Source organism: Poecile atricapillus, chromosome W, assembly GCF_030490865.1.
Source record: "Poecile atricapillus isolate bPoeAtr1 chromosome W, bPoeAtr1.hap1, whole genome shotgun sequence".
Classification (NCBI taxonomy): Eukaryota; Metazoa; Chordata; class Aves; order Passeriformes; family Paridae; genus Poecile; species Poecile atricapillus.
The window spans coordinates 92,986,820-93,013,807 of record NC_081288.1 but is presented as its reverse complement, the minus strand read 5'-3'; the positions used below and the strand labels follow the sequence as shown (position 1 = coordinate 93,013,807).

The 26,988-nt window shown below is 46.7% G+C and overlaps 1 protein-coding gene across 1 annotated transcript in view; it reads right to left on the bottom strand.

Annotated features, from left to right (window-relative positions):
• The window catches only part of LOC131591629 (SET-binding protein-like), a 510,094-nt gene that overhangs the window by 337,478 nt on the left and 145,628 nt on the right, over window positions 1–26,988 (bottom strand). Inside the window, exons 4-5 of the mRNA XM_058862520.1 lie at window positions 24,689–24,711; window positions 15,920–15,927 (exon numbers count right to left, since the gene is read on the bottom strand). Of these exons, the coding sequence (XP_058718503.1) occupies window positions 15,920–15,927; window positions 24,689–24,711 (31 nt within the window). The remainder of the gene's footprint in view (window positions 1–15,919; window positions 15,928–24,688; window positions 24,712–26,988) is intronic.

Below are 26,988 nucleotides of genomic sequence, written 5' to 3'. Positions count from 1 at the left end.
GTGTTTTACATAGTCACTCGCCCTCTTCTGTGAGTTCTGTGGCCGCTCTCTCTGATCTGGATGAGAGCGGCGACTCTGATTCCAGCTGTGGCAGCGAGGCGGAGTTTTCCCTCTCCCCCGGTGATGCGGAGCGGGTGGATGAGGCCCCGTCTCGCCCAGCACCCCGGCGGCGCCGGTCTGGGGCAGGGTTGGATTCCGGCCGGTGGGCTGTCGGAGGCACCGCGGAACGGGGGGATGTAACTCCGCCGCGTCCGGCACCCCGGCGGTGTCGGGCTGGGGTGGGGTCGCCTCCTTGGTGTGCTTTCCCGGCACAGGCCGATGGGGGGCCGCCTGAGCAGGGGGCGCCGCCGCCCCTCGGGGCGATGTCAGGGACGGTCCCCTGTCCCCGCTGTGGCTGGGCTGTGTCGTATCCCGCTGTGGGGGATGGGGCAGGCTCGGGCTCTGCGGCAGCGCATGCGCACGCCGCTCCAAAGGGGGGCTGGCCGGTGCCGGCTCCTGGCTTTTGCGCTCCCGACGGGATGTTGCTGGGGGCGCTGCCGAGCGTTGTCCCTCCCGCGCCGGATTTGTGCGACGTGAGGCCGGGTGCGGCGCGTTGTGCAGACGCTGGGCCGGCTGCCAGCTCCGGGGCGCGGGTTTCTCCCCCTGCGAGCCCGGGACGGCCCCTGGGGGCGGAACGGGACGGTGCCGCGTCTCCACGGGCTACGCCCCAGCCGGCGCCGCGTTCCCCCCCCTCGCGGGAGGCGGGCCGAGCTGCGCCAGCTTCACCTCGCCCCGCCTCGCGTTCTCGGGCATCGCCGGCGCCTGCGGCTGGAGGCAGCCCCCCCCCGTCGCCTCCGGCGCCCCGGGCGGATCGAGGTCCCGCACTGTTTACCATTGGTTCGGGTGATGATGCCGCGGGGACGAAGCCGGTGGCCCCCAAGGGGAAAGGATCCCGGGCTGCTAAGGCTTCTTCGGCTACCCGGTGGACCTTGCCTTCCTGCCAGATGACCGTGCGGCCGAAGCGTCCGAAAGCCTTTTGGGCTGCTGTGAGGGTTAAGGTTGATGAGGTTGAGGGCGGCCCCTTGGACGGCGAGGATGCCTCCTCAGACTCCACTGGTGTTACGGTGGCTGTGGCGCCGGATGCTGTGGTGCGGTCTTCCAGCCCGGTGCCTGATCCTGTCTCGGGGCACTCTCCGAGACGGGGAGCGGCAAGTGAGGCCGCTCCTCCAGGGGGGTACCAGGCATTTCCTGTGCTTCAGGATGGGACTCAAAAGACTCATCAGCCGTTGCCCTGGAAGACCTTGACAGATCTCTGCGAGACGGCTGAAAAGCATGGCCTTGGATCGAACGAGGTTATGCAGGCTCTTCGAGGCATTGTGGGGGGTGTGCTGGTACCCTATGACATTCGGAATATAGCCCGTGTTGTTTTTCAGCCAGTGGAGTATGGCATTTTTGAGGGGGTATGGGCTGAGATAGCTTGTCAAGTGGTACTGCAGAATGCTGCCTTGGGTCAGCGAGATCCCAGGCGGGTGGCCGGTTCAGATGTTCTGCTGGGTAAGGATGTCTTTGCTGATGTTAATAGGCAGGTTAACCTTGACCCTCTTGTACTTGAGCAGTGTAAGGAGACCAGCGTGGCGGCGTTGGTGCGGACCTTAGAACTGGCCGCCCCCAAGGAGCCCTTTGCAACTGTTGTCCAGCGAGATGGCGAGTCTTTTCTGCGTTTTGCAAATCGGCTGACTGCTTCTGTGGAGCGGCAGGTGCAGGATGGTATGGCGAGGGAGATGATGCTTAAGACTCTCGCAAAGACTAATTGTAATGCCGCATGTCGGAGGGTCATTAGTGCGATCCCTGGTGATCCTTCGCTGCCACAGATGGCGCGAGCCTGTGTAGAGGCTGGTGTCGATGTTGGAGAGACCCCTACTGTGGCTGCTGCGCAGCGGCCACCTTGGGTGAAGCCACCGGGTGAGCAGCAACAACAGGGGACCGCTCAGGCCAGCAAGAAGCAGAAGAAGAAGGCACAGGGAGCCTCGGCTCCTCTGTATTACTGCGCCCGGTGTGGTAGGGCCAATCATGGGGCGGATGTGTGCAGGGCGACGGTCCATGTCAATGGTAAGTCTTTGACGGGCTCGGGAAACGAGAAGCCGAGCGTGAAGGGGAGACGCGCTCAGACACAAGTCTCTCTTCACACTCCGGAGCCAATGGAGGTCTGCTCAGCCGGCTTGTAGCCAGCACCTCCGGCTCTGCAGGCCTTGATGTCTGCACAGCAGACACAGTTGTCTTGGACTCTTGTAGGGTGCACAGGGTTCCTTTGGATGCCTCGGGCCCAGTGGGTGGAGGCATGAGTGCTCTTCTTGTGGGGAGATCTAGTGCCACTGCTCAGGGCATCATTGTGCACCTGGGAATCATTGATTCAGACTTCACGGGGCGGATTTATGCCATGGTTTCCACACTCACCCCTCCTGTTACTATCCCTGCGGGAACCAGACTTGCTCAACTTGTGCCCTTTAAGTCTTGTATTCGCAGGGCGGAAGGTCGGCAGTGGGGAACTGGCGGCTTCGGATCCACAGGGCCACCTCAGGTTCACTGGACTGCAGTTCTGGCGGCCAAGGATCGTCCTGAGCGGCTCTGCATCCTGTCCAACCCTGGTGAGACGCCATCGGAGGTCAGTCTCCGCGGGCTTCTTGACACTGGCGCAGATGTTACGATCATCGGATCTGCCGACTGGCCCTCGGGATGGCCCTTGGACCCGGTGCAGACGTCAGTTGTGGGGCTGGCAGGAGCTGCGCAATGCTATGTGAGCCGAAGGCCTGTGTTCGTCACGAACCCCGAGGGGGACACGGCCATGGTCTGGCCGTATGTCACGAAAGACTCCCGGTTAACACTCTGGGGGAGGGACGTTCTGGCTGCATGGGGGATGCGTATGGGGACGGATTTTCGATGGGGGCCACTGTGTTGGAGGGTGCAGATTGTCCTACACCTCCCATACATTGGTTGGTGGACAAACCTGTTTGGGAAAATCAGTGGCCCCTCTCTCAAGATAAGTTAGTCGCCCTCCGTGAATTGGTGCAGGAACAGTTGGACCAGGGTCATCTGGAGCCTTCAACCAGTCCCTGGAACACTCCTGTTTTCTGCATCAAGAAGAAGTCTGGGAAATGGAGGTTATTGCAAGACCTCCGGAAAGTTAATGCCGTGATGGAAAGCATGGGGGCATTGCAGATTGGAATGCCATCACCCACCATGCTTCCTGCTGATTTGCCCGTTCTCATTGTGGATCTGAAGGATTGTTTCTTCACAATTCCTTTGCATCCCGATGACAGACCGAAATTTGCTTTCTCAGTGCCGGCTATCAATAATGCTGAGCCTGCACAGAGATATCAATGGAGGGTTTTGCCGCAAGGCATGAGAAACTCACCGGCCCTTTGCCAATGGTATGTGGCTCGAGCCCTGTCTGGAGTTCGTGAGCAGTTTCCTGATGCTCATATTTATCATTATATGGATGACATCTTGGTGGCTGCGCCCACCCAGGATGAGCTGCTGAGGATACGGCCTCAGCTGCTCACTGCTTTGCATTCTTATGGGCTGCAAGTGGCTCCAGAAAAGGTTCAGCAACAACCTCCTTGGAAGTACTTAGGGATGAAAATTTTGGAACGGACAGTCCAGCACCAGGAGGTGCAATTTGTGCATTCGGTGAAGACACTGAATGATGTTCAGAAATTGGTGGGTGTCGTTACTTGGTTGCGTCCCTACTTGGGACTGACCATGGCACAATTATCCCCCTTGTTTGGTCTCTTGAAAGGGGACTCTGATTTAAAGTCACCACGGACACTGACCCCAGAGGCACAGCAGGTACTGGAGGAGGTTCAGCGAGTGGTCTCTGCTTGTCAGGTTCATCGCATTGACCCTTCCATTGATGTCGCTGTGTTCATTGTTACTCCAGATTTGCATCCTGCGGGTATCATTGGCCAGTGGAATGATGAGTGGTCTGATCCCTTGCATGTCCTAGAATGGATTTTCCTGCCCCATCAGCCGCAGAAGACGGCGACAACGATGTTTGAGCTGATAGCTCATTTGATAATTAAATGCCGACAACGGTGTTTACAATTGATGGGTGCAGATCCCGCAAAGATTGTGCTCCCGGTACCGCGGGAGGACTTTGATTGGAGCTTTGCAAACAGTATTTCCATGCAAAGTGCTCTGGAGAATTTTTCTGGGGACATCACTTACCATCTGCCCAGTCATAAGTTGCTGCAAGTGGCAAACTTCACAAAACTTTCTTTGCGGCCCAAACATAGTCAGGAGCCTGTGCAAGGCCCCACTGTCTTTACTGATGGTTCAGGGAGGACTGGAAAGGCCATTGCTACCTGGAAGGAAAGATCTGAGTGGCAAGTCTTGGAGAGTCGTGAGACTGGGTCAGCCCAATTGGTGGAATTACGGGCTGCCGTCATGGCGTTTCAGAAGTTTTCCCAGGAACCTTTCAATTTGGTCACGGATTCCGCCTACGTGGCCGATATAGCCCAGCAGCTGGGTCATTCAGTCTTGAAGGAGGTCAGCAATCCTGCCTTGTTTAATTTACTGAAGGCCCTGTGGAGTGCTATTCAGGCCCGGGTGCATCCATATTACGTTCTGCATGTGCGGAGTCACACCAATTTGCCAGGGTTTATTGCAGAGGGTAACGCAAGGGCTGACAAGTTGGCTAACCCTGCCTGGGTTGCACCTCAGCCTGATAGGCTCAGCCAGGCCAAGGCATCGCATGGATTCTTCCATCAGAATGAGCATACTTTGCAGAAACAGTTTCAGCTGACGTCAGCTGAGGCCCATGACATCGTTGAGTCTTGTGACGATTGTCATGCACTTGCTGCACCTCTGCCGGCAGGGGTAAACCCCAGGGGCCTTCGGGCCTTGGAGCTCTGGCAGACAGATGTCACTCAGGTTGCCGAGTTCGGCCAGCTTCGGTATGTGCACGTCAGTGTGGACACTTTCTCCTCTGCCATGTGGGCTTCTGCTCACACGGGAGAAAAAACCTGCGATGTCATTGCCCACTGGAAGCAGGCCTTTGCTGTTTTGGGCGTGCCTTCTGCTGTGAAGACCGATAATGGTCCTGCTTACACCTCTCAGAAGGTGCGGCAGTTCCTGCAGTTATGGGGTGTGTCACACAAGTTTGGTATCCCTCATTCTCCGACAGGCCAGGCTATCGTAGAACGCGCTCACGGTATGCTGAAGCGAGTTCTGCAGAAGCAGAAACGGGGAATGCAGGGCGAGACCCCGCACGGTCGGTTGGGGAAAGCTTTATATACCCTCAATCACCTCACGGTGCCACAGAACTCCAGTAACCTGGTCATGTTGAACCACCACCTTTCTTTGCGGGCTTCGGATGAGACGCCTCAGCCTCGGGCAAAGGTTAGAGTGAGGAATCTCATCACAAAGCTGTGGGAGGGTCCCTATGACCTCATTGCTTCGGGGCGAGGGTATGCTTGTGTATCCACAGATACTGGGGTACGCTGGGTACCTGCGAAGTGTGTCCGTCCTGACCTGCAACCACAGAGGCAGCATTCGACCGGCGAGCGGGCTGGAGACCGTGACCAAATTGGAAGTCAGCGGATGGGTGGGTCATCGGATGAGGACTCAGATGTAGATGACATGCGTGCTCACCCCGATGGCCCATCCACGAGCAGGTGTTGATGTTGGACAATTGTGTCATTTATTTTTGAGTTTTGTTGTTTTTTCTGGTTCTTGTTTTTTGGGTTTTTGTTTTTTTGTCTTTTTTTAATAATAACAAAAGGGTGAGATATCACCCTGAAATTACAGCCTTCTGTTTGTATGGAGTATTGTATTTTTTCCTGTTATTTATCTTTTGATTGTTTATAATGTTGCTAGTTTCTTTGTTCATTTTTCTTTTTTCTTTTCTTTTTATTAAACCGAAAAGGGTGAGATGTCGCCCTGAAAACTCAGCTTCTGAGCTTGCTAACATAGTTTTCTATAGACTTTCCCAGGACAGTAACTGTAAACATAGATATGTGTACATTCTTTCTGTTACACGTCTTGTGATGGACATCTCTCATGGCCAGTGCTGTGAGAAAGTGTTATCCTGACCACCCAATCCCTGGCTGTGGTCAGGAGCCTATAAATCCTGGAGGGAAAAATAAACTCTCTCTTCTCTTCACCACACCTCGACCTGTGTCCGTGTGATCTATTCATCTTCAGTGGTAACAGGGGGGCCCTTCCTGATAGCATATCCCCTCTCCGTTTTGTTGTGAATTCATATTGTGATATTGGCTCTTTCACAAGTATTAGGATAAATGTTATATGTTATATGCTTTTGCTATATTTTTTTCTCTCTTAGCAAGTTTTAGAAGAATTTTGAACGTTAGGGCTATGTCTCACCTGGACAAGGCAAGATAACCGCAGCGGGCAAGACAATGGGGGGGGCAGACTGTTATCAGCAGCAGGGGCCAGGCCGTTAACAACGGAAGGACATGAAGCCCAGGCTGACATCAGCAGTAGGATGAAGGGGCCCAGACTGTTATCAGCACTGACTGCTTGCAGAGAAAGGAAACCCAGCCCAAATAAAATTATGATCAGAAGAAATAAAAACTGTATGGAGCATGCTCTAAAAAGGCGGAACCAGGGAGTGGCCATGCAAAATACTTCTTGGAAAAGTTTGAATATGCATTAAACCCTCACAGCAGGATGGGATAAAAGGAGTGTTCCAAAGATACCAGGTGTGCTCTTGGCAGCGCACCAAGGCACCCGGCCATTATTCTTTGCTTTATTTTATGTCTCTTATTGTCTTTATTAAACCTTTTAAAATTTAACAGGAGAGTGAACTTTGTTTTTCACAGTTTTCCTTCTACGAGAGTGGAGCGGCGGTGGCAGAGGCAGTGGGGGGGGAGTATGCAGAGCCACAGGGGCATGGTGCTGTAGCAGTAGCGTGCAGTACCAAGCACATGGCAAAGCTTGGAGATGGTGGCAAGCAGCAGGCCACCTTCTCAGCGGGTCCGGCGGGACTCCCGCAACTCTCTGCGTGTGGGCAGTGAGGAAGTGACCCAGGGTGCCCGGTGGCATGGGGAGGGGCCAGTGCTGGCAGGGGAAGTGCTGCATCCCTGCTCCCCACACATGGTGGGCTTTTCCCAGTGAGGTGTGGCCACCATCTTGTGCTCTGGCAGAGCCCTATGAGCCACCCCAGTGTGGCCGCTGACCCGCGCTACGCCCGCTGCAGCCAGGGCACCCGTCTGCTGCAGACACTCATGAGCTGATACTGTGCTGGAGAAAGGACCTGGTTGTATAGGTAGCCTCTTCTTTGGGGGGACTACAGCATGTGTACCACCTTGTCTGAGAACAGCTGCGGGCTAAACATGTCATTTATGCAGCTGGTCCATGGAACTTTTCTGTTTTTACTATTCAAATGTTGATTGCTGTACTATTTGGGGGGTCAGTACTGTTGTACCTGTGTTACCACTATCCCAGACCCTCACTATCAAGAATGCCCTTTTTACCATACCACCTTGTGACCCCCTGCATTGCTCTGATTGCTTTTCGTGAATAGTTGCTCCTGTAATAATTCTAAATTGTAAGCTATCCTTTTAAGCAGAAATTAACTGATATGTTTTTTCAAAGTACCCTTTTCTAGAAGAACAGTTCCCACCTTGCCATTTCCCTGATGTGGAAAAGGTTACTATTGGAATGAATGACCTAACCCTCTAATCCTAAAGTAACTTCTGACTCAGGGCTTGTTATCTCTTGAAACCACTTAGGGAATTAATGTAAAATGTCCCAAGCTTGTCACCTTCTGTGAAAGAAAATTAGCGGATTTAAGTATTGTCAAGTCAATTTTTGCTTTTGTTAAAAACTAACAATGTTTTCATTGAATGACTGTTCATTAGAGAAATTCAAGGTTAGCTGTGTGATTATAGTATATTTCTGGAATCAGATAGCATTAATACATAAAATTTTTATCAAGGGATTTGGTTGTAAGATAATTATTAAATGTTACTTATGCACATTCCTTTAATTATATTAATAAAATTTTGCTTATAGGCATTTTAAGAACCCTCTCAGTCAAGGTTTAAGGCTCTGGCCAGGCCCTAGCCCTGGCTGACTGGAGATTATAGCCATCAAACCCAGATGTTTCTGTCCTAAAAATGAAATCAAGTTACTTTGACTTGTAAATTTGGTCTTATAAAAGATGGACCCCTTTTCAAGGTAAACTTCGAGGTCTTGTCTGAAAAAGGCTTTCCAAGTCCTTGCTAAGAAAAGGGGCTTCCCAGCTATAACAGACCCTGGGAGATGGTAAGCATTTAAGTAGTTGTACATAATTTTCTTTAGTAGTGCTTATTGTTTTGTTGGATGTATTGTCTTATTGTTCATAATAGGATAAGTACATATTATGCTGAACAACCTTCTGAATTTAACAGGTTAAATTATATTCATGTTATAGTTGTTATGACTGAAAACAGAGGAGTACTGATAACCTGTTCAGCGACCACAACAAACAGAGCTTATTTGCCCTGATGTAAACACATCTAATTAGTACTATACAGTGAAATGACAAATATGCATTGTGATTGACTAGTGCTCACCAGGTCAAGGCCTGCACAAGCATTGAAACCCTTTAAATAACTCTGTCTGACCCATCATTCACTGTTGTTTATAATAATTTTGTTCATATTCATAGTGACCCCAGCCTGAAGCTTCTTAAAAAATTGTCAAAAATACCATAATCTGTTGGGGAGGATGAAACAGGAAAACCTTATGAATATGATTTTTTAGCAAAAGATTCTGAAAATATGAAACCTAGAATCAAAATAGAAATGAAAGCTAGCTTTGAGCTATAGGATACTGAGTGCTAGTTACTATATAACCAAAGAACAATAGCCTAGCCAGCTAAAGGAGAATCCCTGTTGATTGAACAATACCCTTCTGCTGATAGAGAATCCAAAGGTCAAGCAGCAAGAGAAGAATTTGGAAGGTAGCTTTTAGAGTTTAAAATGTAACACTGTATGGCAATGTAGTAGTTCTTATAGGCTATATGTAAATTCTATAAAATGTGTGTCATGTACTGGTTGGTTATTGGGAATTATAATATTCACTATAGAAAAAGATACGATGTACTGTAACAAGAACTTCACTCTCTTACTTTTATCTGCCCTTGCTCTTATTTTTACCCTCTCTTACTTTTACCCTTTTTTAACTTCTGCACCTCTCTTACTTAACTTCTTACACTCTCTTACCCACTCCTCTCTTAACTCGCCCTCTCTTACTTCTCTTATTCCCTGCTCTTACCCACTCGTCTCTTACTCTCTCCTACCTCCTTCCCTCATGCTCCCTGACTCCTCTCTCCACTCTCTCTCTCCCTCCCTGACCACATTTAAGCTGTGGCTGTCAGCATAAATGGATCCCTTCCTCCCTCTACCTAAATAATAAACTGCTTATACCAGAACAGCTTGACCTTGGAGAAGTCTCTCACTGCGAGCGTGTTTTGTACATCTGTAATAATCTACTGAATTTTTATCAGTGGAGCTGACTAACAAATTTTTTACTCTGGAGTCACATGTATAATTCTCAGCAGCCCAAACTACAAAATTGTAGGCTGCTATCACCAACTCACCACAACCAGACATGCTAACACAGGTAAAGTGTGCCTTTGAAAAACAGAAAGGGGGGATGTGTGGTGAGACCCCACAGAGTAGGGTAGCCAAAGCCCTGGACATTTTAGCATTATTGCAAAACTCCCAAAACCCTATCATGTTAAATATTTTTTTATTACAGTCCTCTAGTAACATCCAGTTACCTAAACCTAAGGTATTGGTATGGGACCTTGTCACTTGGGGGCACAGATATGCATATATTTCCACAGATGCCAGTATTTGATGGGCAACAACCCTCTGCACCAGATGGATGGAAATCTGAGACCTTTGGAATGACAACTCACCTGTGACTTCACCTGGACCTCAAGAATCAGACACTTTAAGGATGTTACTAGCAAAAGGAAATGATACCTCTGATAGTTTTAAATGTTACTTCTGATAGTTTTAAAGTTGGCTTGTTTGTAATGTTCAAGTTATAAGTTGTAAGTAATAAGCCTGTAGCATGCCACCCAGAAAAACTGCCTTTGGTAGCTCCTGGTCATGATTGTAAAAATTTTGATGGGACACACCAATAGCTAGAAATCATTCTCCTTGTAGTGTGTTTCTTGTCCTTTCTACAAAGGGCCTCGCAGAGGGATAATAAACACGGCTTTTATATTTTAAAACAGAAAGGGAGAACTATGACAGAATACAGCTTGGACTGCATGCTTCATAAGAGGAGGAGGGTTTGACTACAGAGAGCAGATGCTACCTAATCCCTGATGTGAACATAAGCAGGCAGCTATTGGCCAGTGAGCTGGGTGGTAACCAATCATAGCCAATCAGGTTTGAACGCAAGGTCTCTTGAATAGGGTATATAAGAGCTGTGCAGACGCCATTAAACGCTCTCTGCTGCATGAACCTCGGAGTTTCGTGTCACGTCTCTGTCTTCTCTGATTGCAACAGGCTGCCAGCTTTTCCAGGAGTATGCTGTGGGAGACAGTGTCAAAGGCCTTGCTGAAGTCCAAATAGACAACATCCACAGCCTTTCCCACCTCCACCAACGGGGGTCACCTGGTCATAAAAGAAAACCAGGTTGGTCAAACACAACCTACCTCTCATAAACCCATGCTGGCCGGGTCTGATACCCTGACCATCCTGTAAGTCCTGCATGATGACACTCAATATCAACTTCTCTGTTACCTTACCGGGTACTGAGGTCAGACTAACTGGCCTATAATTACCAGGATCCTCCTTCCTACCCTTCTTGTGAATGGGCATCACATTGGCCAGCTTCCAGTCATCTGGAACCTCACCAGTGAGCCAGGACTGTTGGTAAACGATGGAGAGTGGCTTTGCAAGCTCATCTGCCATCTCCCTCATCCATGGGATAGATCCCATCTAGTCCCATAGATTTATGAACATCCAAGCATCTCAGCAGTTCTCTGACTACCTTCTCCTGGATAACAGGAGGACCATTCTGCTGCCTGACACCATCTACCAATCAAGGAGGACAGTTGCCCTGAGGACAAGCTGTCTTCCCACTAAAGACTGAGGCAAAGAAGGTGCTAAACACTTCTGTCTTCTCCCCATCTACAGTTACTAAGTTCCTTCCTGCATCCAGTAAAGAACAAAGGTTGGTCTTACCCTGCCTTTTGCCATTAAAATATTTGTAAAAATATTTTTTATTATCCTTTACAAAAGCTGCCAAATTAAATTCTGAGTTTTGGCCTTCCTTTTTTTTTTCCTACATGCCCTAGCAACCCCCTTAAACACTTGTGTGGACCTGATTTTCTCTGAGCCTGAGGGAATTGCAGGCTTTCATTGGTAGATCTGTTCCCAAGAGAAAGTTTCTTGGGAGATCTTGCACTCAAGGACAACATTTGTAAACTATCTTGCTTTCTCAAAACAGTTCTGCATAACTGTAGATAGCATGTTTTTCTCTTGTCCCACCAATGGGACAAGAGGTGATGTTCCCTTACTCAATCATGTTAACCCTGTAGCATAAGACCCCATAAAAGCTGAAAAGTTCAGAGAATAAAGGCCCCTTTTCCTAGCAACTCGTGGTGTGTGCTATGAACCCACATTAATATATCACGTCCAACAGTGACACACTTCCTGAGAGACCTGACCATCCTTCCAAAGATGATACATCCTCTTTTTATTCTTAAGTTCCTTCAAAAGCCCATTGCCCATCCAGGCTGGATGTTTGCCTTGTCCACTCATCTTCCAGCTCACAGGGACAGTCTGTTCCTGTGCCATCAAGATCTCTCTTTTGAAGTACACTCACCTTTCCTGAACTCCTTTGATTTCAAGGACTGCTTCCCAATGAACTCTCCAAATAAGTCTCCTAAATAGGCGAAAGTCTTCCCTCCAGAAGTGTGGGAACTGAATTACTGTCCTGGGTTGATTATGATGTTAAATTGTATCCCCATTCGTCCACCTAACCCAGACACAGGTTTTGTATTCTTAAAATTTCATCTAAGAGTAAAAGTGAGTGGAAAAGAAGCACCGAGTCTGTTATCAGAGACTGTACTTGCTCCCCCCGCATTGGGAGTTTTGAGTACAGCACAGACAGACAACAAGAGACAGATCGCCTTGGCTTTCCAACTAACCGGAGCAGAGAGGTCTTCCTGGACTGTTTTCTTTCCCTGTTTCTGAAACGAATCGAACCTGCTCTGGACTGGGGACTCGGGAGAGCACCGGGAGCTTGCACCCGTGAACTACCGGGAGCCCAGCCTGGGCAGCGGCATTTTCCAGTGCCAGAGGGACTGATAACAGAGCGAACACCCACAGGAAAGAGACCCTCTGAAGTTTGTCATCTCTTTGAACGGCGAGAGGTTTTGTAATTTGATATCGTTCATTTTTGTGCTGGGTAGTGCTGTGCCTGTGAAATAAACAGGTTTTTTCCACTTGTCTCAGAGAAATCTCTTTCCGAACCAGTTGAGGAGTGGGAGAAAAGGGCCACGTGAGTTTGCTTCCCGGGGGGAGCCCCACTGGAGGTTTTCTGCCAAATTTGTCCTAAACCAGGACAAATACCTAGGATAGATCATACCCTGGACAGGGTTCCTAGCATGGAGGGAATAAACCTAAGGCCCTGGAATGTGGGGTGCTGGGGGGATGCTAATGAAGTCATCCCAGAACAGGCAAGACCTTAGACTCATGAGGTAAAAACCCCTGTCCACATCCTCAATTGGCTACTTTTCCCCAGGTAACCCTAGATATTGTGAAGCTCACCATGCCCCAGGGGCTTTGGAAGCAGCCCCTTGGACCATGTTAACATTAAAAGCTTTCTTTGGGCATTCCATCATACCTGTCCCGATTTATTCAGCTATGCTTCACCCGGTGGAACTGGGAAAGAGAGGTCACGGAACGCCACCACGACAAATGGCGCCCTGAACAGGGACTTTCTCATATTGAGAATACCTCTACGGGATTCGGTTTTGCTGGATCTAGGCAAACCGATAAGACCCTTCTCTGGAATAGATTATCAGGCCTGATACGGAAGCGAGCAACCATTGGAGGATGACCAGCCATCTTGGAGGACTCTTGCATGGAATGCAGGTGAGCAGAGAAAGGGGACACCTTCCCATCGCACCTACCCCAACCAGGAGGGCACATCTCCCCTCATCCCAGTTTCACAGGATGGGACTAAGGCTGTCCAATTTAGAACGGAACGTATATGGACAATTTAGAGAACTTTTAGTAGTCCATGGGAAGGAGGTTAAAAAACATGAGCTCAAAACCCTGCTAAAATGAGTCTTGCACAACTTCCCCACCGCCGCCACCCCGCCCGCAGCAGCACCAGTTGGCACTGCTCCACGTGGCACTGTGGGAGCCCGCTCAGACTGTGATATCTATATGGGGGATTTCTGGGACTCGGTGAGGGTGAAGCTTTATGATCTAAAAACTTAAGAATGATCCTGTGGCTCCCCGAATGCTTCCCACCTTCTGCGCAATATTATAAGTGTTAAAACTCAAGAAGAAGTGCCACCACCACATCCTGGGCATGGGGGGGGGGGGGGGGGGGGGGGCAGGGGCAGGTCTTGCAGAGTCAGCAGCAGCCAGGCCAGGGCGGGAAATGCTCGCAGCTTCTCTCCTCGCCTCGCGTTGTGACCCCAGCTCCTCGACCACCTCCCGACCTTAGACTGTCCCCTACCCCTCTGACTCTGGGAGTGGGGCACAAAATCAGAGCTCATTGGAAATGCAGGAGCCCATTTAAGTTATTGATTTAAAGGACTGTGTCTTTGACATTCCCCTTCACGCCCATGACACCCCTTGATTCACTTTCTCGGTACCTAGTATTAACAGACAGGCTCCCCTCCAGAGGTACCACTGGACAAGGGTGCCACAAGGCATGACAAATTCCCCAACCATATGCCAATGGTTTGTGGCTAAAGTTTTGGCTCCTGTTTGCCAAGATCATCCACAAGCAATTGTTTATCACTACATGGATGATATACTTATTGCAGCTGAGAATGATCCATCTTTGGACTCAGCTTTAAAAGCCACTGTTACAGCTATCCAGCAAGCAAGACTTACCATCGCAGAGTAAAAGATGCAACAGACGCCACCCTGGAAATACTTGGGACTTAAAATCCTCTCTCAAAACATACAGCACCAGCTATTTCAACTAAATGAGAAACCAGACATTCCACGATTTACAAAATCTGTTAGGAACTATTAACTGGGTTAGACCCCTGTTGGGGGTTGTTGGGGAGGATGAAACAGGGAAACCTTATGAATGTGATTGTTTGACAAAAGATTCTGAAAATATGAAGCCTAGAATCGAAGTAGAAATGAAAGCTTGCTTTGAGTCATAAGATGCTGAGTGCCGGTTACTATATGACCAAAGAACAATAGCCTAGCCAGCCGAGAGAGAATCCCTGATGATGAAACAATGTCCTTCTGCAGATAGAAAGTCCAAAGGTCAAGAAGCAAGGGAAGAATTTGTAAAGCTTTTAGAGTTTGAAATGCAACACTGTATGTTAATGTAGTAATTCTTATAGGCTGTATGTAAAATCTTTAGTGGGTGTATCTCGTAGTGATTGGTTACTGGGAATTAGAATATTCACTATAGAAAGACATGTATTGTAACAGGAACTTTGCTCTCGTTTTTCCCTCTCTCCCTCTCTTACTCTTACTCTCTTGGTTTTTCCCCCTCTTACCCCTCCCTTACTCTCTGTTTTTTCTCTCTCTTCCCCCTCTCTCCTAAGCCTCCCTGGTTCTCCCTGATCTCTCTCATGCTCTCTTGATCCTTCCCTCCCCCTCTCTCCTAAGCCTCCCTGGTTCTCCCTGATCTCTCTCATGCTCTCTTGATCCTTCCATCCCCATCTTTAACCTCTCCTCTCCTGCTCTCCCTGTCCCACTCTCTCCCCTCCCCCTGACCACGTGGACACCGAGGCTGGCAGAAGACACGGGTCTCTCCCTCTCTTTACCCATATAATAAACTGCTTATACCTGAACAGCTTGACCCTGGAGAAGTCTCTCACGGTGAGCGTTTTGTACTTCAATATCAATAGGGGGTCACCAATCAAGATTTGGTTCTGTTGTTTGTTTTGTTAAAGGGGAATTCTCAGTTAAATTCACCTAGGCAGCTTATGGACGAGGCAAAGGATGCCTTGGAAAAAGTATCCCAAGCCATTCAAACCCGTCAAGCACACAGGAAAAGATTTCTCTACTGTATTTTTGCCCACAACTACTGCATATTTGGATTGGCTATTGCAACAATCAGAATTCCTGCAAATTGCTCTTGAAAATTTTACTGGGAAAATTTCAATACATTACCCTGAGCATAAGTTACTGCATTCTGCCCTTAACATAATTCCAGAACCACTAAGAAGTGATATGCCATTAGATGCACTCACTGTCTTTACAGATGGCTCAGGGAGGTCCCATAAATCTGTTGTAACCTGGCAAAACCCTGTAACACAAGTGGTATCTGACATCCAAGTAACAGAAGGATCACCACAAATAGTGGAACTAGCTGCAGTTGTTAGAGCTTTTTCTAAGTTTACATGTCCTTTTACATTGGTTACTGCTTTTTCTTATGTTGCAGGCATTGTTGAGAGACCTGAAAATTCATTTCTAAAGACAATTGCTAATGACCAGTTATACTCTTTGCTTAAAAATCTAATTTTTATTCTTTCTCAGAGACAGGATCCCTATTTTGTCTTGCACATCCGTTCTCATACCTCATTGCCCAGACATCTGACAGAAGGTAACCAGCAAGCTGATACACTAGCCATGACAACACAGGTAACACTTCCTAACATTTTTGAGCAGGCAAAACTCAGCCACTCATTTTTTCACCAGAATGCTCCTGTGTTACACCGCATGTTTAAAATCACCAGAGATCAAGCCAAAGCAATTGTTACCACATTCCCTGATTGCCAAAGGTACTCATTACCTTCCATAGAAGCAGGAGTAAACACTAGAGGGCTTCACAGCTTACAAATCTGGCAAAGTGATGTAACCTACTATGCATCTTTCAGCAAATTCAAATATTTACACATATCAAGTGACACTTTTTCAGGGGCAATCTTTGCCTCTGCACATGTGGGTGAAGCAGCTAGACATGTCATCAAACACTTTCTCCAAGCATTTGCAACACTAGGCATTCCACAGGAAATAAAACCAGATAATGGGCCAGCTTACATCTCACACAAATTACAACAATTCTTTAATATGTGGGGAATGAAACATACCACAGGCATTCCCCACTCCCCCACAAGGCAATCAATTGTAGAAAGAGCTCATGGGTCTCTCAGAAGAATTCTAGAACAGAAGGGTGGAATACAGACCCTGTCTACTGTGGAAAGGCTCAGTAAAGCTATCTATGTTTTCAATTTTCTGAACAACTCATTTATGGAGCCTAACCCCCCAATCACCAGACATTTTTCAAACACCACACAAGCACAGTTAAAAGAGAGACCACCAGTTCTAATCAAAGATCTAGAAATCAGCAAAATTCTAGGACCTTTCCTACTGATTACCTGGGGCAGGGTATATGCTTGTGTCTCTACAGATAAAGGACATTGTTGGATTCTGGCAAGAAATATAAAACCATATTTACAGACTCTACAGGTACACCAAGATGCTCTACAAGAGAAACCACAAGAGGAACCTAAGGAAAAGACATCCTGAGAACTACCACCTACCTGCTGCAGAACTCCTTTATACTTCCCTAACTTTCTTAGCTTTCCCACAGATTATGCCATTAAACATGATCCCCAAGGGACTCATGCTCACTACTGCCATCCTAATCAACCCCATGCTCCTCACAAAGACCTGGGTAGCTCCACAGCAAAAACAAAATGTATAGGTAACTCTGGCAAAAGCCATGAAACAAGATACCCTGTGCCTGTCTGTTGCTAGCCCTGATGACCCCTTTTCCACCTGTTTAGTAGGGTTACCTACAGATGTATGGCTGATAATCAGTAATGCCACCCATAGCATGAAAGATAATCGTAATAGCATATGGAAACACAACCCTGTCGATGCCTGGGATTACTGGACCCAGAAGGTCCTGCATCCATCCCTTGAACTCCAGGAGCTAGAAATTCTTGGCTCTGTGAAAATGGAAGGTTTTTTTTATCTACCAAGGTGGGAAAAAACTAAAAGACCCATAATCCCAAAAGAAAGAGAAACTATCAGGATAGATGTTTCCCCATATGTCCTGGGGTGACTTTATGATACTGGTATCCCCAATCGTCTGGTTTATGTTATATATTAAGTTCTGCACCTTTAAGACTGGCTCTGAGAGCAAGAGAGGGGGGTAGAAGAAGCCGCAGTTTGTGTTAAAGAAAACATAACTCCCACACATCTCGCTCCTGGACTGTGGTGTCTGCAGCACAGACAGACAGCGGGACAGAGCTTCTCTCTGGCTTTTAGTTAGTTTTAGCTAGCTGAGGCAGAGGAGTTCCCTGGACCTTTGTTTTTCCCTTTTTTCCTGGATCTGTGCAAGCCTGCTCTGGACTGAACACCCAGCCAAACCCCGGGAGCTCACGCCTGTGGCCCACCGGGGCCTGGGCCTTGGCACTTTCCAGCGCTGGAGGGACTGATAAGAAACTGAGTGAGCCGTTCACCACATGAAAAGGACTTTTTCTTCCTAAACTTGCCATCCCATTGAACAACAAGAGGTTTTATTATTATTTAATATTACTCAATTTCTGTTAAATAAACAGCTTTTTCCACTTCTCTCCAAAGAATTTTTTTTTTTCTTTCTTTTCCCGGACCAGAAAGTGAGGAAGGGCATTTCCCTGGGGAAATCCCCATTTGGAGTTTTCCTCCCTAATTTGCCCTAAACTAGGACACCATACCACCCAGCTTACAAAAATCAGAGCCAATGGTGTAATTACACCTCCTCCATCATTTCTTGGTCCAGTAGTTATCCACTACAATTACCACAGGATATGTCTCTTACATGCGGGGACGGAGCATGCATGGCCTGGCATACCATCACACATTAAAGGAGGGCCGTGTAGCTTGGGAGAGGCTTACTTTGCTGGCACCTGAAACAAAAATGATTCATAGCCAAAGAAATAGAGCAAAAAGGTCTACATGTTATTTTGAATCAGACTGTAATGATGAGACCACATTTTGGAGTAGAAACAAGAGAATGGCTGCCTCCATTATACTAGCTTGGGTGACTGCGGCAAAAGCCTTAGGACAAATAGACCATCTCGGGTGCCTCCTGAGTAAACAAACCAATGCCACCTCCCTTGCATTAAGTGACTTGCTCTCAGATGTAGATGCCATCAGGCACGCCACATTGCAAAACAGAGTGGCAATAGCCTTTCTACTCTTATCACACGGGCATGGCTGCGAGGACTTTGAGGACATGTGTTGTATGAATCCTTCCAATCATAGTGAGTCCATTCATTACAGCATACAAATTCTCAAGGAAGGAGTCAAACAAATGCAGTTAGGAGATGACAGCAACTGGTTCAATGGACTATTCAGAAAATGGAACTTATATAGTTGGACTCTAGTCGAAACGGTTTTACAGATTTTTGTAGTTGTTGTTACCCTGTTTTTTAAGTTGCCTGTTAAGGGTTTTCCTGAAATCTTTACCGAAGGTCTTTGCAATTCAAAGAGTAGGGGCAGATGTGGGAACTGAATTACCTAGGATAGATCATACCCTGGACAGGGTTCCTAGCATGGAGGGAATAAACCTAAGGCCTGGAATGTGGGGTGCTGGGGGGATACTAATGAAGTCATCCCAGAACAGGCAAGACCTTAGACTCATGAGGTAAAAACCCCTGTCCACATCCTCAATTGGCTACTTTTCCCCAGGTAACCCTAGATATTGTGAAGCTCACCATGCCCCTGGGGCTTTGGAAGCAGCCCCTTGGACCATGCAGTCTCAGTGAACATTAAAAGCTTTCTTTGGGCATTCCATCATACCCATGCCGATTTATTCAGCTACACTTGACCCGGTAGAACTCGGAAAGAGAGGTCACGGAACGCCACCGTGACACAGAAGTCCAGTGTAAAAGTCTAATTTATGTTCCTCCTGATTTCACCAAATATCAAGAACTCTATAATTTCATAATCACTATGCCCCAAACAGCGTCCAACCACCATATCTCCCACCAGTCCATCTCTATTTCCAAACAACAGGTCTAACATAGTCCCTCCCCTGGTGGGCTCACTCACCAGCTGTGACAAAAAGTTCTCCACACACTAAGAACTTCCTGCTCTGCCTCTTTCTGCTGTTTTAAGTTCCCAGAAGATGTCTGGAAGGTTAAAATCACCTACAAGAACAAGGTCTGGTGATCCTGAAATATTCTTCAGCTGCCTGTAGTTGTCCACCTCTTCTTCCTGGTTGGGTGGACGAAAACAAACTCCCAGTAGAATGCCAGCTTTGTTTGCCTTCCCCTTAATTCTTACCCATAGGCATTCAACTTTATTGTCATTAGTTTCAATACCCATGGCACTGAAAGCCTCCCTAATATAAAGGGCCACCCCTCCACCTCTTCTCCCTTTCCTGTCTCTTCTGATGAATTTGTAGCCATCCAGTGCAGTGCTCCAGATATGTGAGTTGTCCCAACATGTTTCCATGATGGCGACCACATCATAGCTTTGCGGTTGTACCATGGCTTCCAGCTCTTCTTCCTTGTTACCCATGTGGTGTGCATGAGTATACATGGACTTCAGCTGGGCTACTGATTTCACTCCTAACTCAGGTTTACCACCCTAGGGGCTGCTTCCAGAGAGTCCAGGTGCATCCCCTTCCCCCTTCAAACCTAGTTTAAAACACTCTCAATGAGTTTTGCCAGTTCATGAGCTAAAATCCTTCTGCCCTTAACAGAGAGATGGAGACCATCTGGTTCTAGCAGGTCAGGTGCCATAAAAGTTGCCCCATGATCAAAGAACCCAAAATTTTGCTGATGACACCAACCCTTAAGCCACTTGTAGATAATGTGGGATCTCCTCTTCCTATCATCTTTTGTCTCTGCCACCAGAGGGAATGAGCAGAACACCATCTGTGCTCCTGCCCTATCAACCACTTGACCCAGTGCCCTAAAGTCCCTTTTAATTGCCCTGAAGCTCCTCTTTTCAATCTCATCACCGCCAACCTGGAGTATCAGGAGTGGATAATAATCAGAGGGCTGAATCAGCCCAAGGAGTCTCAGTAATATCCTGTACCTGGGCCCCAGGGAAGGAGCAGATCTCCCTGTGGGATGGGTCCAGTTGACATATGGGGCCCTTTGTTCCCCACAGAAGGGATTCACCCACTACGACTACCCTTCTTTTCTTTTTAATGTTAGAGGTGGTGATTTGTCTGCCAGATGAAGCGTAATTGAGAGGCTCACTGGGCAGATCATTTTCTTCTATGTCATCTGGCTGACTCTCTAGATCCAGGGGCTTATACCTGTTCTGAAGTGGCACCTGGATAGGTGATGGGGGTCAGGAGGAATTTCCATTACCTCCCTGAATAGGAACCTATTTCCACTCCCCTTCATCCACCATGTGTCTTATTACCTGATGGTAGGAGGCATGGGAGTCCTCTGATTCTTGGCGGGCTTCCCTCAATGATGGAACTCCACCAATCTAATTCCCTTTTGCTTTCCCTGATACTCCTTAGTCTTTCTACTTCCTCCCTAAGCTCGGCCACCAGCAAAAGGAGATCATTCACCTGTTCACACCACAGACAGGCTTCTTTTGCAACACCCCCTGGTACCACTGATAAACATTCCTCACAGGAATGGGTCTGGACAGACACATCCTTCTTGGAGGGTTCTATTTGGCTACATCCACTTTTACTAACTGCAGCTTTTGATCATGTAAGAACCATTGCTAACAAGAAAAACCAAAACCAACCAATAAAATGGCAACAAACAACAAACTAAAATCCCCACTAGCAGGAGGATACCTGCAACCCTTCCTGCTTGCCCTGCCTGTGTGAACTGCTGTGCCACACCCTCAGAGCCATGCCATGCCCTTTTGCCTGCTCTTGTTTGCTGTGTTCCAGGTTGCCGCACTCTCTAGAGCCGTCTTTTAATCATCCCCCCACTGGCCAGAGGAAACCCCACCCTGCACCTCTGTGGCTAGCAAGAGCAAGATATTATCCTCTGCAGCATTACAATTTTTTTGCCACAGAATTAAAAAGGACATTTTTTCTCGTGTCACTGCAGGCCACAGAAGATAAATTCAAATGACAGGGCTTAAGTTATGAATATGGGGAATTAGAGATAAGAAGTAAAGCAACTTATGGCTCTTCTATTTGCTCTTCAGAACACAAGCTTCAGTATTGTAATAGATAAACTTATGTATAAAAATTCGTAAAGGTCAAAATAAATATATTTGTAATAATATAAAATAAAACAGTGTGGCAAAAAGTCCTTCCCCAGATCTAGTTGCGAATTCCCATTCAGGAGAAAACAATGCTAGCCTGCGCCCATCGACCGAAAAGAATAAGCAGGACACGAGCCATCAGGCTAACAAAGAAACGAGCTCGGAGGAGATATCCATCGCCGGACCTGAACACGCCCTGCAGACCACTGTTGGGGAAGCAATCAGGCTGACAAAGGAACGAGCTCGGAGGAGATATTCATCGCCAGACCTGAACACCCCACCTGGCAGACCGCTGTTGGGGAAGCAATCAGACTGGACAAAGGGAAAAGCCCAGCCGAGATATCCATCGGCTCCAACCCGGATCCCACCACTCCATCCTGATAGCCCGAACCAAAATTGAAATCTGGGAACATTAAAAACCTCTTTACATATGAGGAGACTCTGCCCGGACATCTACTAACTCTGTTCTCCAATGCCAGGAAATCCATTCATCCAACAATCAAGGACCTTTGGTGAATGGTGCCTGCTTGAAATTTAGCCTCAGGACACAAAATCCCTATAAAAACCCAGACCAGAGAACCCTCAAGCGTGGATTTGGGAACACCTATACCTTTGGTATAGACCCTGTCCACCCAGCGCTGCGCTGCCCATTTTATTGTGGTTTTTCTCGTTGTTTGTTCTTTATTGTTTTATAATAAATTTCTCTTTTTTTAACCTGAATTTGCCTTTGCATTTATAACAGATTGGTGCCGTGACTCGGATCGGAGAAACTGCGGGAGAATCTTGCTGTCCAGGACGGGTACCCCCGCTGATTTTGGCGGCCTGGTGAGTCGAGAGTCTCCGCAGTTCGTTCCGACATCCGAACCAAATTTAGGCTAAGGCAAAAACCACAATAAAAAGAGAGACGGATCCAGAGAGCTCGGGAAGGCACGGAGCCTTCGAGAAAGCCGCGGCTTGGTAGCTCGTAAAAGTCGACAGTGCACGAAGACGCCCTCACAGGAAATAGCTGTAAGTACTGTGGGGTTGAGCGGGTGATTGGGCGAGTGTGTGTGAGACGTGATCTGATCACGGAGCGAGTGTGGACTTCAAGGCCGCGGTTCCATCCTCCCGTGAGGGAATTGGCCGGCCGCGAAGGAAGCGATTCGGTGTGGAAAAGTTCTCTCTCTACACGCTTGTAAAAACCTGGGACGAAAGGGAGTCCCGGGGGACCGATCGCAAAGGGGCTGAAAGGGGAAGGGGACGTCCTATCGAGCTCGGGAATTGGTAAACCCTTTCAGTCAATGGACCTAGGCGAAGGTCCAAAGGAGAATCGAAGTGCTGAATACAAGAGACCCCAGTTCAGCTAACTGAGAGGTGAGTATTAGCAAACTTTGATTTCTCTGACAAAAAATTGAAATCTGGGAACATTAAAAACCTCTTTACATATGAGGAGACTCTGCCCGGACATCTACTAACTCTGTTCTCCAATGCCAGGAAATCCATTCATCCAACAATCAAGGACCTTTGGTGAATGGTGCCTGCTTGAAATTTAGCCTCAGGACACAAAATCCCTATAAAAACCCAGACCAGAGAACCCTCAAGCGTGGATTTGGGAACACCTATACCTTTGGTATAGACCCTGTCCACCCAGTGCTGCGCTGCCCATTTTATTGTGGTTTTTCTCGTTGTTTGTTCTTTATTGTTTTATAATAAATTTCTCTTTTTTTAACCTGAATTTGCCTTTGCATTTATAACAGTATTTATTTAAAAAAGCCCTGTCTTCATCCCAACAGCTTCTTGAAAAGCTATAGAAGAATGATCCTGTAATATATGATTGTATAATTCATGTTTTATTGTATGTGTATATAAGCAAATAAAAACTGGTTACATGTATCAAAAAAGCAATGAGTTGCAGTAACGACAGCCCGGAGCCAGAAGAAAAGGATGATTTGCAAAAGAACAGAGTGGCACCAGAGAAATCAAGGCCCACCCAGGCAAGATCTTCGTACTAACGACACAGTGATTCACACCTGATATCAGACTGATCTGATTCTCCTGGACCAAGCATCTCAATACTCAGTTCCCATAACTCTCCTTCTCCCACGGAACTTCATTTACAAAACCAAGCAGAAAATATCTCTGGATCATGCATCTCAAAACTCAGTTCCCGTAAAGCCATTCAAACCTTTTCCTCCCTTCTCGGAAATCTAGTTAACAAACTTACAATAAATATAAATATGCAACAGACCCTGGGAGAAAAAACTGTGCAGCCTCAGGCTATAGAAATTGTATAAAAACCCACTCCTACAGAGGACTGATGGTGAACTTGGGGGAATCAGGGCGGTAGAGACTGATTCAAAGTTCACCCAGCGCCAATCCCGGGCTCAACGCTTCAGCCTTAGCTGTGATTATGATTGTTTTCTTTAACAAAATTTCACAAATTTTTCAATAAAATTATTATTGATAAATTTGATTCTATTTCATTTATAGCAATCCTATTAGAGCAGTGCCTTTGTAATTTTGTGTTAGTTAAGGTTGTGTTGTCTGTTTTTGAGGGTTTATAACCCAGCTGTGAATATATTCTCCAGGCTCAAAGCAGTTGCCAAGGGGATTTAGTCCTGCAGAAAATCATATGACTTTCTCTTTTTTTTTTTCCAACCTTTGATCAGATTTTTGTCTGCCTCTTTTTAAGATATTAAAAAGAAATAAATAAAATAATAAAACATCCCTCTGTCACGATGGTAATAAGCATCATTCTATATTTTAAGCTGGTGTTAACCTACCTCAGATCCTGTGGGAATTGAATGAATACATCTGGTTGTGTAGGAAACTTGTGTTAGACTGAGGGTCTGAACCAGCATCTCCGAAGGGGGGAGCTGACTCCATAGACACCGAACCCCTTTTTCCACCTGCTATAAAGATTTTCAAACTATAGCTCAAATGATTTCTCCCCTATACAAGGGATTTTTTTTCAACTACAAAGACCATGTTGATAACAGTTTTGTCAGAGCTTTCTAAGTGGTTTCCAGGAGTTAATGTTTTCAAAACTGATTTTGACCTATATAAGTGTCCTGGATCCAGCTAGGACATGGCTAATTTTTTGCAGTAGACAGGAGTGTCTTGGTTTTAAAGCACTAGCTAAAAAATCACTAGAAAATTTATTCATTTCTTGCTGTGAGATATGGATTAGGAGAAGGGAAAAACAGGCTTAAAACTTAAAAGGAATAAAGAAAGTTTATTAACAAAACTACAAGAAACCAGAATAAAACTTCCAGAAACCTTTTTTCCACACCATCCAACCATTCCCCTTGTTCACATGACAACATAGAGACAAAAAAAAACCTGGTGTTTAAAACAGTCTCAACTTGGCTATATTCTTTTCATCATTCTTTGTAGAGAAAAAGAAGTCCTCTTTTGTCAATCTATGGAGTTTTTCACAAGAAAACCATTTTCTTATGGCTTTCTATTTTTCTGATGCCAGCCACCCGGAAAATTCTGCCATCAGGCCTTTCCTCCCATTTCACACCACTCTGAGGTGTGCTCATGGGCCATGAGTCAAAAGGGGTGTCATTTGAAGGATGAGTTATTCAAAGGCAGAAGTTCTCTTCATCTGTCTCTGTGATCATCTCTGGAAACAGAAGTTTTTTCTTTTTCTCTTAAGGGCCACAAATCTTCAACAACTCTCACTTCCCCTTTTCTGTTCCAGCATCTCATGGGATCACAACTACTTCACTAATTACTCAGCTTTATCAATTAATTACTTTTGCTCAGATCCATGCTTTGAAATACTCCATTCCCCCCAAAATACTCTTTCATGAATTAAAGGAGGTTTTTTTTCAGAACATTATTGCCCATCTCCATAGCTTTAACAAAGGAATATTTCAGCTTATTAAGGCATCTCCTTATTTCTCTCCCCCATCTGAAGCTTTGTCCGTTTAGGGGACTTTTAGATTTGGGTTCTCTTTCTCTTTGAACTGAAGATTGATGAGAGGGAGGCGATTTTTTTACTCTCGTTCGGTCTCAGTTGTTTATTTTTTCTTATCAGCATTACAAGGTACAAGGAGCTATGTGTACTATGATAGAAAAGGGGTAAAATGGCTAACAAAGATCTTCTTCAAGGTCTTTTATATGTCCATTTACCCAATTAACAGATGCCAACTAAGCTATTTTTCTTAGTGACCCAATGACCCAACACCTGTGTGCTGCACTGTGACATTTTCTACCCAATCACTTACTACTACCCAAAAACCCCTAGGAGAGGAACATGAAGGAGAAAGAAGAAGGACAAGAGACAACACCCTAAATCCTCCATCTTGTCTCCTGTTCTCTAAACTACTTTTTCACCCAGTGATTTAAGAAACTTTCTAATCTACACATTTACACATTTCTTATCTAACTTTAACATTTGTTTTCATGTATCACCATGAAAACATGCACATGAATTTCATATTATATGAAATTCAGTGTTTCTTTGAATCCTGGAACTAAATATTAAAAGCAAGGGCACACAGTCTGTATCTCAGACTCCAACAAAGCTTAATTCCTTTCTTCACTGTCTTTGATAGTTTATATAGTCTCTTTACATATTGATCACTCTCTTCCCCTCTCTCTGGAAAAAAGGATTAATCTGCAAGTCTCATCTGGGTAGTAAAAGGGTTTAAATCTTGCTCAAGCCACAGGTGTTCATGGTGCCAGGTTTCAGCTCAGCAGTGCTCAGAGCTGCTTCCTCCCCCAGGAAAAACTTCAGCCATTCCGGAGACTTACTGGGAGGCTGCAGCAGAGCACAGCCCCAACCTGGGGCCAGGGGAAGTCCCGCAGGCCCCATCTCCTGCCTGGGAACCGTGGCAGGTCCAGCCCAGCCCCTACCCGGGCTGCATGGCCTGGGGAGGGGATGGGAGCCAGCTGGTGTTCTGCTACCTTTCAAAGCCAGAAGCCAAAGAGACAAAGAAATTCCCGGGCTTAGATTTTAAGGTGGTGTTCATAGGTTGATCTCACTTTTCAATGGTCAAAACTACTGTCAATTCTCAGAAATGTCCAGTTATTGGCCAGGAGAAAAACTCTCATCAGCCTCCAGCAGCCTTAACTTCCTTAGCTGTTTCCCTTTGTTTCTTAAATGCCAATCTATCGCAAGGATGCATGACTGGGACCCAGAGGTTATTCTATTCCGCTTCATGTCATTGCCAGGGATAGGGGGAAGGGGTCCTTTCTGGGTCCTGAAGCATGATGGAGGGAGTGGTTGGTTATTGTTGGGGGTGAGAGAACTCACATGTGAATTGTTCATTTCTTGTACCCTCTGTCATTAGTATTGTTGCTGTTACTGTCAATTGTCTTATCTCATTGCTGTTTCCAGTAAATGGTTCTTATCTCAACCTGTGATCTTTACCTTTTTTGCCTCCAGTTCCCCTTTCCATCCTGCCACAGGGGAAGGGGGAAGCGAGTGAGCAGCACTTGGTTTGGAGTGTTTCAGTGGGAACATTAAATTGGGGAGTACCAACCATTACCAAACCATGACAATAAGGAAACTTTGAATCCAAGATACACATGTATCTTAGGCTGCTGCTGTCTCTCACCAAACCAAACTCATATACACAAATAGTCAACCCAACAGCAGAACAGGCTCCCATGAGAAAAATCAGGAAAAGTCATTGCCTGAGCTGCTGGAAAA